Source organism: Sturnus vulgaris, chromosome Z (genome assembly GCF_052056855.1).
Source record: "Sturnus vulgaris isolate bStuVul1 chromosome Z, bStuVul1.hap1, whole genome shotgun sequence".
In the NCBI taxonomy this organism is placed as follows: Eukaryota; Metazoa; Chordata; class Aves; order Passeriformes; family Sturnidae; genus Sturnus; species Sturnus vulgaris.
The window spans coordinates 59,183,114-59,198,834 of record NC_142283.1 but is presented as its reverse complement, the minus strand read 5'-3'; the positions used below and the strand labels follow the sequence as shown (position 1 = coordinate 59,198,834).

The 15,721-nt window shown below is 38.0% G+C and overlaps 2 protein-coding genes and 1 pseudogene across 5 annotated transcripts in view; 2 read left to right on the top strand and 1 right to left on the bottom strand.

Moving 5' to 3' along the window:
- Window positions 1-8,848, top strand: part of LHFPL2 (LHFPL tetraspan subfamily member 2) — a 117,004-nt gene extending 108,156 nt beyond the window's left edge. For all 3 annotated transcript variants that reach the window (XM_088156765.1, XM_088156764.1, XM_014881374.2), the window contains one exon: window positions 4,967-8,848. In XM_088156765.1, coding sequence (XP_088012891.1) covers window positions 4,967-5,223 — 257 coding nt within the window. In that variant the 3' untranslated portion in view covers window positions 5,224-8,848. The remainder of the gene's footprint in view (window positions 1-4,966) is intronic.
- On the top strand, window positions 5,275-8,848 carry LOC106856195 (uncharacterized; annotated as a pseudogene). The gene is made up of 3 exons (XR_015799626.1): window positions 5,275-5,773; window positions 6,848-7,133; window positions 7,515-8,848. The product of XR_015799626.1 is annotated as an uncharacterized LOC106856195 (transcript).
- Window positions 8,418-15,721, bottom strand: part of SCAMP1 (secretory carrier membrane protein 1) — a 46,174-nt gene continuing 38,870 nt past the window's right edge. The window contains exon 9 of the mRNA XM_014881406.2: window positions 8,418-15,607. Coding sequence (XP_014736892.1) covers window positions 15,443-15,607 — 165 coding nt within the window. The 3' untranslated portion in view covers window positions 8,418-15,442. The remainder of the gene's footprint in view (window positions 15,608-15,721) is intronic.

The following is a 15,721-nucleotide window of genomic DNA, read 5'->3' as shown; positions in this document are numbered from 1 at the left end:
CTTGGCTTAAGCTACACTAGTACGTTTATATAGACATTTAATACATGAAATGGTTCAGGTAGCATATTGATACGTGTGGAAATGTGAGCAATAAGGGCTGGGTGCCTGGCTGATGCAGTGCCCCTGGACTGATTCTCTGTCTCTGTGGTTTTGCAGAAGATGAAAACAATCAGGATCAGTGCCACTGGGGATGCAGCCCACCTGCATTGCACTGCAAAGCTAGTCCCTCCCTGCTTTTACCTGTTTACCCCTTTTCTTTTCCTCTCTTTAAATGTTGCTGCTCAGTTGTGCTGCTCCATAGGAGCCTGTTGCAATGCCACCTCATTGATCACAGCTGCTTAATTTCCTGTTTCTTCAGCAGTATTTAAAAGCTTTTTTTACTATTTGGTAGGAAATGAGTAGATAGTTTCAGGCTTTGCAATGGAAAGTGGCTTTGTTAGTATATGCTCGTTTAATATGGCACAACAGCAGCTGCACAGGAGACTGTCAAAACTAAATAGCTTGTCTTCATTTGGCTAAACAAGCCTTTGCCCCACCTCCTCTCTTAAGGGTTACTTCCAGAGAAGAAGAAAGGTTTTGCCTCAGATCTGACCCCAGTTCATAATGTGACATAAAAATGCCCACGATGAAAGGCTGGTCTGTTGGTTTTCCACAGTGTTGACCTGGCAGCACTGCTGCAGTGTATAAAAACCAGGAGGAGTAATACCTTGCTGCAGCTGCAGGCCTTTAAAAGGGGAAAAGTTCTTGGTGCACAAATACAAAAAGTCTTCTCGTATAGGAAAAGCATTAATGAACTGTCATCTGAAATATTTTAGCACAGTGATGCAGTCTGCTGTATTGTTATTGATGTTCTCAGTGTGCTGTAAGGTTTTGCTTCGGTGTTTTAGGAGAAAGGAGTTGCTTTTACACCATTTAAATAAACAAAGCCTGACACTTAATAGGCTGTTGTAATCAGGAGAGATATAGTAATCTAATAATAATATTAAAATCAAAATCTCATAAAGGCATCTTTTTGAAAGCAAGTAATTAGGGCTGTTATAAAAGGTTATGTGGTCAAATTGCCTTCAGTGAAAGATGTAAAATTATTCTTTGCTCTGCTTATAGAACTTACACTGAAGAGTAGGTGAGTCTCTGAGTAAAAAAGTCATTTGAATAGTTTTCTGTTGTCATCCCTAGACATCTGGCAACACTGTGGGACATTCTTTCATACCTCTGTTTTGAGGATTCCTAAGAGGAAAGGTATCTGAGAACTGGCAACAACTAACGAAAAGGAAATTTTGAAAAATTATCATACTGATTTCAAGAAGTGGGATTGTGCTGCCTAAAAAGTAGTCATAGAAGTACATGTACAGCAGAAGCTAATGTTTCATCAGTTTTGCTGTACCCAGAGAGAGGGTTAAATCTAGAACAGTGCAAGCATGAGCTCTGTGAGTCTATAGAGGAACACGGTGGAAAACAGCTTGTAATGTTTTCAGAGTGAATTTGTTTCTCCCAGCAGGGTGACCAAACAGCAATAATTCCACAGGTAGTTTGGCTGTGAATTAAAAAATCATTTATTGTACAGCAGGATGAAGAACTGAAAAGATTCATTGTAGAAAACTTGTTCAGACAGAGCACTTCATTTTTATTCTCTGTTCTTTTTCTTGACTATTGGCTTCTCTTCAAAAACACAGAGGGATGAACAAAATCTTATTTATTAAGAAAAAAACTCTATAATTAATATTTACTGTCCTCCTGCTAGATATGTTTCAAAGCAAACTGTCAACAGAAGATAGTTTTTTTCTCCTCATCGCTTTGCATCCATGTTCCCATGAGTAGAGGGGTTGTTCTTTTTGAGGGGTGTCTGGCTGCAATAGTTGAACAGTTAAGTGCTTTGGTTTGCTGTATTCTATTTTAGGCAATGGTTTGCAGTATTAGTGGGTGGTGGAACATCATCTGCCTGTTTTGGTCAAGCTGTGGGAGTCATTGAGATGGGCTCTGTGACTGTCTCTTCTGAGATACTGGGTAGCAGGAGACAAAGCTCCTCTAATTGAACACTGCTTTCTGGGCAGATCGAGGGTGTCAGGAAGGAACCCTGCACACCTCAGCCTTTGCTCTGATTTTGGAGCTTTGAGCTGAATTTGAGGGGCTTGTGCCTCTCCACTTGCTGTTAGAATGAGCCAAAGGAGTGCCTTTCTCCTGTTAGTATTTTGAATTGACTTAATGGAATCATCTTTATTTACTTTTCCTGTCAAACAGGAACCACTTATTGATGAAATAAGAAATTGTGATAAATATTAGAGATAGTATTAAGGGGCTCATGACACACTTTCTATTTGCACTGAAGTGGAATAGTAGAAAGGAGGTTTGGTAGTGAAAATACTATTTTCTTAAGCTTTATTATGCTGGCCCAGTGTAGGAGTTACGAAATTAGCTGTCTGAAATCAGATACATACTGACTTCATTCAAAACTATAGTTAAGGCTTTCCTCCAGTTTTGTTTTCATCTCTGAGAAAGTAGCTGAAGTTTATCAAATTATGGCCTTTTATAGTATTCATTAGATTTATATATCCAGGGATTTTCTGTACTTGTGAAAAAAAATGATCTAAGTCAGTAAAGTCCTGGTGACTACATTTGGCAGCAGTGCTGTGCTTTTTGAGAGCTTGAGTTTTGGGTTATGGCTTTACAGCTTGGGGCATACATTCCATGAACCAGTAGCTTTCAGGAGTTGCTCAGTGCTCTAGTTTTGATTAAAAGTAATGGACGTGTTTTCTTGGTCTTGCCTGTGCCACTCAGCCATAAGCCAGGTTTGCTGTTAAACACAGGCTGTCTAGGTTTCTGAGTGATGGAGTGGTAAACTTAAAAAATTTCCATGTTGGCAGCAGCTACACTGGCATTTCAGATCCAGCTTCTTAATTCAGTGATAGTGATTTTTACCTACCAAAGGGTTTGGGATGGTTAGAGCAGCAACTGGCCCATACCAATGTGCAGTCAGAAAGATGCATAGTGTGATCACACCGGGTTGTGCAGAACAGGAAACTAGTGATGAATAGAGGAGAAGGAACTGCTAGTGTTTAGTCTGAAATGGCTGCAGGGCTCAGCAGGATGAATGCACAGCTTATCCAGGTCTGTCCTAGATAAAGCAATACTTTATACTTAATGTATTTGGCCAACCAAGCAGGAAACAGTGCATAAAATTTGTCATTGGTTCTTAAATGTAAGCAGTGATGAAATCCCTCCACAGAGAACGGATATCACTCACGAATGGATTTTGCCGCCCCAAAGAGTAATGACATTTAGGTCATTCATGCCCATGGCGTTGTGTCATCATTAGAAAAATGCTGGAGGAATGACTTTGTTTTGTGAAATGTCTGGCATTCACAGACATTAATTTTAGTTGGATGGTGGTTTTTGCATTTTGTGTAAATTAACTGCTTACTAGCTAGGACCCACATTATCACTATTGGCGAGGAAAATTTCATGCATCTGGCAGAATTTCTTTGAAAAAACAATTAAGGAATCCTAACATAGTGCAGAGAAGTCTAACTGCTAGTCTAACTGAATGGAAGAAGACGTAAACAAGTCTTTAAACCTGTTCTTTGTAATCTCTTGGCTAGAGGAAAGGAAAAAAGACTGTTTTTAGTGTACAACTTTGAGCCTACTTCTAGAAGATGACAGCACTTTCAGCAGCCGTTTTCATCAGGATACCAGGTTAAATAAAGGGCTCTAAAGTGCAGGAAAAGTTAATCAGAAATATTTATGGGATCTGGAAGACTATATCAATTTTCTGGATAAACTGATTGTATTTAAACAAAAACTGTTTTTCATAATTTTCCTGTTCTTTTAAGTAAATTTTTAAGGCAAACAGAAAGCAAATTTTGATACTGTGAGCTGGTCTTATGTTTAGCTCCTTCCTGCATTCCATGTATGAGGGAGGTATGTGTTTAATTCATTGTGATATTTTTTAGTGCCCATAAGAAAGCACTGTAGCATGTTAGACATTTTGATTAAACCTCCTCTCTTTGTGCAAAGACACGTGAGCAGGGACACTAATGTGGCTTTCAATTTCCTTAATGAAGCTCTTCACTGCTTAGATGGTCTTCACAGAGAGGCCTGTGAATACGAGACAATCCCTTGGGCAAAACAACTAGTCTGAGCTTTTCACATCCAGCCTGAGGCACACCAGAGTGTTTGGGCTGTTTAGCAAGATGGGAAGTTGAGGCTTTTGCCCCTGCCATCACTAAGAAAGTGCTTTCCTTCTGAAGTAGTCAGCCTGTTTGGAGGATCCCCGGGTTAGGTATGCACTGGCTGGGGGTACTTGGATCTGTTCGTTTCAGGCTGAGTCCAGAATCCCTCTGTTAGGTGAGAGAACTGGCAGCATTATTATTCTGCTATATACTAATGTGACCAAAAAAGCAGAAGTTTGAGTGTGATTTTTTTTGTTGTTTTGGTTTTGGGTTTTTTTGTTTGTTTTTTGGTTGTTTGTTTCCAGGCAAGAAAATCAATGTAGGCAAAATCCAGAAGAAAAAAAGGCAAACATGTTTATGATTAATGGCTAAATAAAGCTAAATGAGGGCTAGCTAAACACAAAATCAAAAGTGGATGCAAGTATTCCTACGTTTTTGAGAAGTGCAAGCATAAGCAATAAGTGGAGATGCTTGAAAATTTTGCACGCTCTATATTTGCAGCAATAATTTGTGAGAACAAAGGATGTAGGAGGAGTACAGAGATTAAAATAAGGAACTAGGTCATTATCATAAAAAATAAGCCTTTCACAACATAAATCACAGCTTCAAATTTAGTTAAAAGACTGCATGGCATATACTAGGGAACAATCAGTAAAAGAAGGTTGGATGGATGAGATGGCAGTTTTCTCCAAATCCTGATAAATTATGAGTATTAGTGACCATAAATAACCATTACTAGATGTGCTGCATTTGGCATTAAATTGATCGTTTGCTAAACTTCTTTCTGTTTTTATTTCTAGGGCTCTTCCTTATCTTAGGCTTGATACTTTACCCTGCAGGTTGGGGATGCCAGAAAGCGATAAGCTATTGTGGACCTTATGCTTCTGCTTACAAACTAGGAGACTGCTCCTTGGGCTGGGCTTTCTACACAGCTATCGGCGGCACTGTTCTGACATTCATCTGTGCAGTCTTCTCGGCACAAGCTGAAATAGCCACATCCAGTGACAAAGTGCAAGAAGAAATAGAAGAAGGAAAAAACCTTATCTGCCTCCTTTAACTCCAGTGGGGAAAACTACCAGCACCTGGATCTTTATCTGCTTTCCATTGACTGGACAAGCAGATCCATTTACCTGTTTTTACATTTGTGTGATTGAGCCCCATGCAATCCAGCCCTGAACTACTGAAAGGGTTTTTCTTCTTTGCTGGGCTATGAGGATCAGAGAAAGGATCCCAAGAAAGCAGAATGTAAATACCTGGGGATATTTTTAGTTTCATTCTGTGATCAGGACACAGTGGAATATATTAATCCAACTGGGGATGTGAGTAATCACATGTATATAGCAGGAATGTTGTTAAAACTGACAAATTCTGATTGATCGAATTGTCAAACCCACCTTGGTCACTTTGAAGAATTTGGATTTAAAATAATAAAAGCCAGCACATTTTTTTTTCTTTTCTTAAGCAAAAGAGAAGCCTATTTTAATGAGGCTTTGTTTCCAAGGGCTCCCCTCACTGGTGACTATTTCTTCACCATCACCTGATTTGGTACCATTTTCATGGAGGTGCTTTTTGGTACTGAACTTCCTAGAAGTACAGTGCCTTCTTGGATATTAACTCTATGTTGGAGAGAGAAAAGCTGACGTTTACACCAATCTTTAGGCATTTAGAAAGTCAAGTCCCTGCCAGGTTTCTCTCTCTCAAAACAGAGTGAAAGGTGTCAGCAACTTGTTATTTAGCAGGTAAATACTGTTTCCACTAACTAGACAGAGAAGCTGTTTGACTGGCTCTCACCCGATTCAGGTAAAACTGAAATATTTCTACAGCCTTTACTAAAATTTCTGAAATCCCAAGCAGACAACAGCTGCCCACAGCATCAACCTTACCTGGGCTGTAGCCTCTCCTACAACTGTGGATTTCACATTGTACTTCAACAGTATTACTTTTTCTCTGGTCAGTGAAACATCATTCCCAGTCTACAGATAAGTCTGTCTCCTGACCCAGACACATGAGTCTTTAGGGAAGTTAAATTTTTTCAGAAAGCCTTGACAAATTCTATGTGGCTGGGAAGACTTCTCCTTTTTTTTTTTTTTTTTTTTTTTTTTTTTTTTTTTTTTTTTTTTTTTTTTTTTGTGTGTGTGTGTGTGTGTGTGTGTGTAGCAGTAGACCTTTTTCCAACTAAATCAGCAGAAATTAAATAGACCTTGCCACAAATGCCATTTTTTTCTCAAAGCTGGTTGTGTTATTTGTGGTGTTGCCTCACTAACTAGAACTACTTCTGATACCAATTTCGTAAGGTATTTTAACAAACAAAGGAAAGATGCAACTGTGCCATAGGAGCATTGGGGATAATTCATCCGAGAAGTAGTCCTAATGAAATACTAGGTGAATTTTAGATTCCTTTTCTTATTTCTTGGTAGTTTAACATCATTCAATGACAGTGTTGCTTCACTATTACACAGAGCAGAGATTCTTGTTTTTGCTGGTCAGTCCCTTAAAATGCTCCATTAGTAATTAAAAAATCATTGTTACTGTCCAGGTAGGTAGCTGCTATCAAGGCACTGCTGATGTGCTTCACAATACAAGAGCTGTTCTGCAGTCCTGACAGTGGGCCCAGGGCAGCCTGGAGGATGGGTGTGCAGTCATGGAGCTGGGGTCCCCATCCAATGCCTGCTGCCCACCAGAGAGACAGAGCAGCTCGCAGCCTGTGCCTCTGTGCCCACAGCACCTGCAGCCTGCGGGCTGGACAGATACACAGGTGACCTCTGAGATGCAGTCCAACAAGGTCAACTTCTGCCTGTAATTAAAAAGGGATTGTTTTAAACTAGCCTCTTCTTGCTACGTTATCTGCTCCTGCAACCCACATCCACCATCTTCTACTTTAAAACAGGTAACTCACTATCCTTTTAAATATTGAATTTAAATCCCCTCCAAAAGTTACAGTGTGCATAACTGCCTGCATAAATCAAGATTTTAATAAAGCAAAATTACCAGCACAATGTGGTGCCTGAGGGTGAAAATCACAGCCCACACCTGTGTTTGTCTTGTTGGCTTTGCCTCATACACATCCCCCCGGCTAAAGGACATGCACTGGGCTTGTACCTGGGGTCTAGCAGGGCTTCCTTCAGGTATCCCTCCTGAGCCCCTGCTGGAGCAGACACTGAAGCTGGGCCACCAGCTCAGCTCCACTCTGCCCTTGGGGGCCCTGCAGCTGGGAAAGCGTGGGGGGCAAGCAGTTGTATGAGTACCATATAAACCAGCTAAAACTTAATTGCTAAGTAGATGTATAGTTTTAGCTTCCTTAGGTGGGTAGCAAGTCCAGGTCACCACTGCCAGCAAGTCTTGAGACAGTATTAGGGTGAAAAATGCTGCTTTGGCTCGAGCACTTGATCAGTCAGAATCAAGTCAGTTCTTACAAAAGTCGAGAGGGCATACATACTCTGCTCTGGCTGAGAAGTAAACAATGACCAACCTTCATTCACATAACTAGCTGACCTCTGCTGTGGTCCACATGATGCTTAAAAAATTTCAATAGTACATTTTGTTTGGATTTGGTGTTTTTAGTACAAAAGAGAGATTTTCAGTGGCACGTTTTGCTTTTGTTTGCATTCGTAACCAAGAACCAGCTTTTCTGCTTGTTGCTGGTATTTTATCAGCTTGCTCTGCAACAGCATAGTTAACTAACTTGCAAGAATATCCATGTTCATCACATAACACAGAGAGAAGACAGGCTGGGAAGAAATACAGAGGAGAAATAATCAGAATTTCTTTTCTCAGGGTTCTCTTTTTCTAGCAAGTGATAAGGTGGTATATATTGCATTTTTTTTTCCCTGGATGAGGTTTTCAGGTGCAGGGTGCACTCATTAAATTTCACAGCTGTTTAAATTGCTCCTGAAGTTCACCTCAGCAGTAGCTTTCAAAAGCACTTTGGGAAAGAAAAAACATCAGCTTAAAGCTAATTTAATTATTTCATGAAGGGGGCTGCAGAGTGTAACTGCTTCTTAATGTACATGCACTGCTTAGGACCTGGAGGAATTTGCTGTGGATTCTTTAAAACCTGTGTGCCAATTAGTTCAGTTTAACTTTGTTTTGTGGTATTGGAGATTTCTTCAAACATCTGTGGTTTCATCAGCTTCTTAAATTTATATTCAGTAAAGTGCCATAGACCTTTTTTTAAAATTGTAGCGTATTTAAATATATATATATATACACAGACTTGTGTGAGATGTGCAATACAAGGAATGGGTTTTGTGGGGGTTTTTTCTTTTGCTTTTTTTTTCTTTTTAAGTTTTTGCTTTTAAATAAGTGATTTGAAAAGGGACTTCCCAGGGAAGAAGTGGCTGGAGTTCGGTGGTGTGGATATAGAGTAAAGCAATAAAATAAAATAAATAAAATAAAATAAAATGTTGAAGATCAATACAACCGTAGCAATAGCAGCTTGAAGATTTAACAAAAATATCTTCTAGATTGATTGATTTTAATCACTCAGAATACAGACACTTCCAGTGTGAAGCTATGTCCATCTCCAGCCATTAACACTCTAAAAGCTGAAAAGGCTCAGCAAGGTTTCTTAGTGTGCTTTATTTGTAATGTGGCACTGCAAAAAACATTGCTACTGAGCTATTTCTGGGTTGTCTATATCACCTTTGTATCTATTTTATTCAATAAAGTTCTCTGGATTCTGAGATTTTTTTTTCAGCCAAGTAATTTCCATTTTGCTTTGTTACTACGCCCCCGAAGTTTCCCACATCCTGGTGGTAAATGGAGAGGAATTCAGGCTTTCCTTGAAAGCCATGGGCACTGGTGCCTACACGTCAAGGAAAGGGCAGAGTCCAACAAAAGCAGAGCATGGCAGCAACACACACACAACTCCTCTGTACAGAGAGTGGCTGCAGCGATCTAGCTAGAGTAGGTTTTGAGCCATGGTTTATTTGTGGTACTGTTTTTCTGTTCTTGACTCACCACTATGTACATTTGTTAGCATGATTGATGTACCTAATGTCTTCTTTTTAATCTAAATTTCAATTAAATGTGAGTTTTTGAACTTTTAACAGGAGTCTGACTGCCTTAATACAAGCACATTGGACATGTTGAGCCAATCTGAGCTTCAATGGTAGCTTTAATAGCATTTAAGATCCCAGTCCAGTGATGTATTTCAGATTCCCATCTGACTTAAAACACTTGTTACTGCTTACTGATCAGAAGTATGTGATCTGAAATTGTAACTATGTGTTATACAATACAGTTGCATTAAAGAGACTTTCTAATTGAATATAGCGCTGACAAAACGTGTTTCATTTTGCAACTAAAGCACTGCATTTCCTTTCTCCTGAAAAAGGACAGTAACAGTTGTAAAACAAACACTGCTCCATCATACACAGTATTTTTAAATAGTGTTTGCCACAGTGTGTTTTAGCTTTCAGCTGTGATGTGACAAAGCTTAAAGTAAGGTTACAAAGCCAGTGTATAGCAGAACCAGGAACAAGGCTTTCAGTAGTTTCAAGAAAAGAAAGCATGTCACTTCTTTATCAGTTGCAATGGTCCATTTCTATTAAATTTTTATATAATTAATCACATATAGTTTAATTACACTTCTAACTGTTCCTAAACTTCTTGGGAAGAGAAGTAGCTCTTGGTTACAACTTGGAACATTTAGAAACCTATAGTCCAGAAGTTAGGGGATAGATGCCATTGAATGCATCACTACTACAGTCAATTTATGAATTTCAAAAGAGGTATAGAGGAAACACTTATTCTCCAAATATAAAATACTGTTTAAAGAAATTAGGAAGCACTCATTTGAACAGCTAAAAATATTACCTTCCTTTTTCAGTAAAGTTAATGGAACTGGCAATAGCAGAGAGTTCAAGTCTAACTGTGTGTATTGTTACAGATTTCTGTATTCTTTTAACTTACTCTCCAAGCTCCAACTGGGTTTAGAATAGTGGAGCAATCACAAAGTGGATGTCTATTGTCGGTGTTAAGAGTGACAGAAAATATAAAGATGTCTTGTTCTGTGATTCACTGAAAGCTTGTTTTCAACCTTTTATTTGGAATATCAGTGAAATTCTGAGAGTGTAGGAATCTATGTCTTGTAACTGGCTTAAGGTATCACTCAGATGTGGTGGGATCAGTAACTTGGCCTGACCAAGGTTAAAGAGAAAGAATGCCAAATTTAATCACATAGGTCTTAGGCTGGAGTCGATCTCAGGAGTGTTTAGGTCTTTTCCATCCTAATTGATTCTGACTACTTCCAGCTATTCTCTTACCTTGGACAAAAAGTGTCACCTCACTGCCCAATCCAGGATATTCTTTTAAAACATCATGCACTCCTGTGAAATTAACATCATGCATTCCTCTAAAAAAATATACAGGTATAACAAAGACAACACTTCTGCACTAAAAACAGCAACCATGCTTTGGCATGTGTGCAATGACTACACCTCAGACATACACAGTTGTTTAATTAGGCTATAAACGATAAAATCTACTAGCAGCATTGTCAGCTGGAGCAGTGGCAGAACAGCTGATGCCACAAAGGCACCAGTGGTCAGAGGCAGCTGTTCTGTACAGTGGTCTGGGCTCCAGCCAGTGTTGCCTACCCAACTCCAGCTGTACAGAATCACAGAGCAGAAAAGCTGAGTGCAGGGCCACAAGTGACTGACGCCAGCCTGTCTTCCTGGCCTGTACCAGCCCTGTTTTTACCAATACAGCCTCAAACTTTATCAATAAACATCAGTCCCAAACATTTCCCATCTCTCCACCTGGAAGTTTCCCTTCCTGAATCATGGATATAAAGAAGTAAAACCTGACATTCTCAAGACTCTCAAGAGAAGCTCCTCTGTATTGAACTATTTTCCTTCATGTCCGATTGTAATGTAACAGGAACATGAAGGAAAGGAACACTCTCTAAAAGCAGGACAGTACGCTTTTATATATATGTGTATATATGTATATATGTGTGTGTATATATATATATATATATATGTATGTATGTATGTATATTTATGTATGTAATACACACACATACATTACTTAGTCAACAGGAAGCTCCAAGTGTATTGAGAGGCAATAAAACAAATGTATTGAAACCACAACTGTTCAATGTAATCACTCTCATCCAACAAAAAGCACATTTTAGTTGAACTGTATATACTTCCATTAAACTGCTGGAAAATTAATTTTTGTTTTCAAGAACAAAATGTATGGCAGCATGAGCCTCGAGTTATACATCCTTGTCAGTGCCTTCTTCTTTTCTCGTTATTAGCATGTAACACTGTATCTAGTTTAATACTTGTATAAAGTTTCACTGGTTTTTGCTGCTGAGCTAGATCTGCACTACTTCCTCTGCAAATCTTCCTGATTTTTCGAATTATGAAAATAAAAGCTATTTACAGACATTAAATTAATTTGTAAAAAAAAGTACAAACTAATTCACATATGTTTTCATGTAACTGAGTCAAACCTAATTAACTATCTAACCTACTATGCCCTACTACACATACCAGAATATTCTAGGTGTGCGCCTTTTCCTTGACAGAAACACCTTTCCACAGGTATTACTGAGTATTTTTAATTACAGTTCTCTTAGCCATGCATTTCTCTCAGTGTGTGCTTTTCCAACTCCATGCTTACAAGTTCTTGAGGAAAGTAACCTGAGCAAACCAGAGGAATTATCTCCCATGAAGAGCAATAAAAACTGTGTAATAATTCTAAACATAAAACATGACTGGATCATATGGCACAACCACGCTTACATTTACAAGAAAGTACAAAACCTCTTCCTTTAGTCTGCAGACACTACCATCCTAGATCTGTAAATGACAAAGAAAGATCAAGTGGATGAATAATTTCAATACTGATTGATGCATGCATGTGAAAGTGTCTTCAAAAACGCATCTGCCTTCTCCCAAAATAATCCCGATTGTACCTCAGAGCACTGTTCACTATATCATTGCATGAATATGCATCATGCATTTGCAAACTTACCTACCTCAAAGTCATCTAGATGAAGTCATTCAGTGCTTCAGAGGAAACCCAGTAGTAAGATAAGTACTAGAGAGCAGGTGCTGCAACTGACATTACATGAAAAAAAACAACAGATTGTGATAGTGACTAAAAAAAAAAAGAGAAAAAGCAGACAGAAAAAAAAAGCAGTGACAGAAATGTTGATTCACTGGCAGAAATTAGGAAAATAAATACTATCAAAGCAAAGCTTTTTTCAGCAATTTCATTTTACTTCCAATAATGTTTTAAGAGTCACTTCATACCTGTAGAATTCAATTCAGTCATGACAGAGCATGTTTAATTTTAACCCTTGTGAGTTTACAGCACTAGAAGGTAAGTTGCAAGTATTTTAAGAATTTTCTTCGCAACAGTTGTGTAGATTAATTCTCTTTAACCAGATTTATTGATAGTGGACATTTTGCTTCACCATTTCAGCAGAAATACAGCATCTATATACAGAATTATAAAAAGCAAGTCAGACTTTGACATAGATCATCGTCCCTGCACATCACCCTGACTGTTAGAAGAAAAATCCCCATTATTGGTCAAAACTATACAGAGCAAACACCTAGGAAAAAAGTATTTTTTTTAAATTCTATGACACTATTGTTAATACAATAAATATACAAAACTTCTGAACTACGCAGACATGCAACAGAGGGACAGAAGAAGTGTATTTGTACAGAACCATGACATTCACCAGGATGGCAGAACATTGTTAGTAATTTACAAAATATACAAACGGCCTCAGATAAATAAAAACAACTCCTAAATTACAGATCAATGACTACTGACATTCCAGTGTTTAAACTTCATACCTTGTACTCTGTTTGTCACAATACTACAAAAAGACAACTTAAGTGGGCGCCATACTCTCTGATTAATAAGAGATTGTAAAATCTAATTTTTGTTAGGTACAAAATATTTTAACAAATCTCAGCCTTCTGTTGTCAAAACTAAACAATCTCTTCCCTCCCTTTTGGGCTGCAAAGTGTCACAGATTTCTGGTTTCAAGAATTCACATGAGACGCAACCCTGAATTTCACTCAGAAGGCTTAAAGCTGTACATTCAATCCATGATATTACAAATCAGCAATTCTTATACATAGAACATTATATATGTTTTCTCAAGGAACCTTCAAACATTTGAGAAAAAAATCTACCTGTTAAATTCAGGTTTTATTCCTAATGTGTTTGGTTTTTATTTCCGGTAATCTATGCTATTATGCAATCTTCAACTTCAGTTAAATTGTAAGGATGATGTCCCCTAGAATTAACATCCAAGAGATACCAAAAGAAATCCCTAAATTTAGATTTAAAAGTAATCCATAGCAGAGTTCCTAGATACAACCCTCAAGTTAAATTTAAAACATGAAAAGAACAATCTTGATATATAGCTTCTAGGATGATGGTCCCCAATCTCAGCTGAGGACAGTGACTTTCATCTGGAAAGCTTCAAAAACATGCCACGCAAATTTAAGTCCAATGTTATCATGTCCACTATTACGACATTTTAACAGCCTAGATAGAATATTTAAGCAAGTATATTCATTAATGTGAACTTCAGCATAGGTGAAACTATGACATTTATTCAAATTCAAGTCTGGTTTAAAGAAATTAGTAAACAAAAGGAGACTAATAGGAAAATTCATACTAACAGGATATTATTGATTCAAGGATGAAGCTAGGGAAGTATTTCTTTAAATGAGCTTCTCTTATTATGAATACAGTGTAGTGAAACAGACTCTATGAAATCAGGTCCACTTTCAGAACATGGAGGGGCCTCAGAGCTTTATGCTGAGTTATTAAAGATGATTTAACTTAAGAACTGAATTAATTTCAACCATGGTATGTACTTAGATTGTGGGACAACATCTTTCTGCTTTCTGGAAGAGTCTGAAAAACTGCCTAAGTATTGTATGTAAGTTTCATATGGCAATCCAAGAATATAAGGGTCTATGCTATACTAAGTCCTGATGATATATTCTAGAATATTGTGATGGTAAGTACCATTATGGATTGTTAATTTCACAGCACCAATCCAACCTCTTAGGCCTCCGACTCAATGAGTTAAAATTTATCTTTATCAAAAATAAAAATTTCTCCCTTTGCCGAATCAAAATAGTCTAAAAGCTTTTCTCCTATAGCTTAAACCACATCACAGAGATGGCTGAGTTAATATTAAAATTCATTCAAATATCCACTAAATGCCATTGCTTAAAGACCCTAGTTTTAGGCATTATTCCCGTTAGAAAATGAAATACTGGATATATAGTGTTTTGGACAGGCAGTAAACAGAGTGACTGTCCGGGCTAGAGATTTAGTACCACTGTTAAACATAAATTTATACTTGAAAAAAACCCCAAACAAAAAACTAACCAAGAAAATCCCAAATAAAATAAAAATACCACTGCACATAGAAGAGGGACAAGGGATATGTGAATACTGAAGTTAAAAATAGCAAATATATAATCATTCAGCTCTGTAATTGAAATCACCCATTAACTTCCTTAAACTGAACTACTGTATTACAGAAAATGTTTATGCCCATAGTAATTTCTCACAGGGTAGAGATACTCCATAGAAATAGATATGAACAAATGCTATAAAGTGGCGCAGGTAAATTCTGGACCAAAACACTACTTAAACAAGATCAGGTAACTCAACAGTATTCATGCAAACTTACAGGTTTATATCAAAAGACTTACCTAAAAAAAAAAAAAACCAAAATACCACAGAACCAAACAAGAGAAGAATTTATACTCTCTGCCTTACTTGTATTCGATCCCCAGCAGCTGCTGAAATTGCAAAAGCAGTAGTGAAACCTAACTATACCTCTCAGTATACCCCACTTCTTATGGTAGAAACAGGGAAATCAGTTCTTGCAAAGAAAAATAATTAATCCAAAGTGCTTTCCTGAACCTAAAAAAAAATACTGGAGTGAATTGCTAAAAAACCTTCCAGATTCTTAATACATTGATTTGATCATTATATACCATAGTTGATTCTCAGGCCAATTGTTGAAATTATTTATCCTCCATAAAATATGGAAAGCTTTACATTGCAGAATTCAACACGTTAAAGAAGGGAAAAAAATTGGGTTTTTTTAAATAAATTTATAATAAAATAAACCAAACACTTCCCGTTTAACCCATGCACAGCTGCAGAAGAGACAAACATGCTGTGTGAATTCTGACCTAGGCATTTAGGGAATACAGTAAGTGACTGGAAAATAAAGAACAGCTGAAGAGAACCGTGGTGACTTTGTCTCTCTACATCCGGTTACCCTTGAAGGCATTTTGAGCTGCACTGGTGGCCGCTGTCGAGGCGGCGTTGGCTGCGGCGGTTTGTACAGTTTTGTTGGACATCACTCCCGTGGCAAACTCCTGCTGCGCTTTCTCAAAGCTTGCACCAGTCGTACGGTACAGCCCGTGCACCTGCAGAGGGGAAAAGCACTGAGAAAATGGTGCTGCGCTTCCCATTTCTCAGCAGACCAATAGCAAAGTCTCAAACGCAAAGCAGAGCTTTGAGATGGGGAAATGTGATTTGTT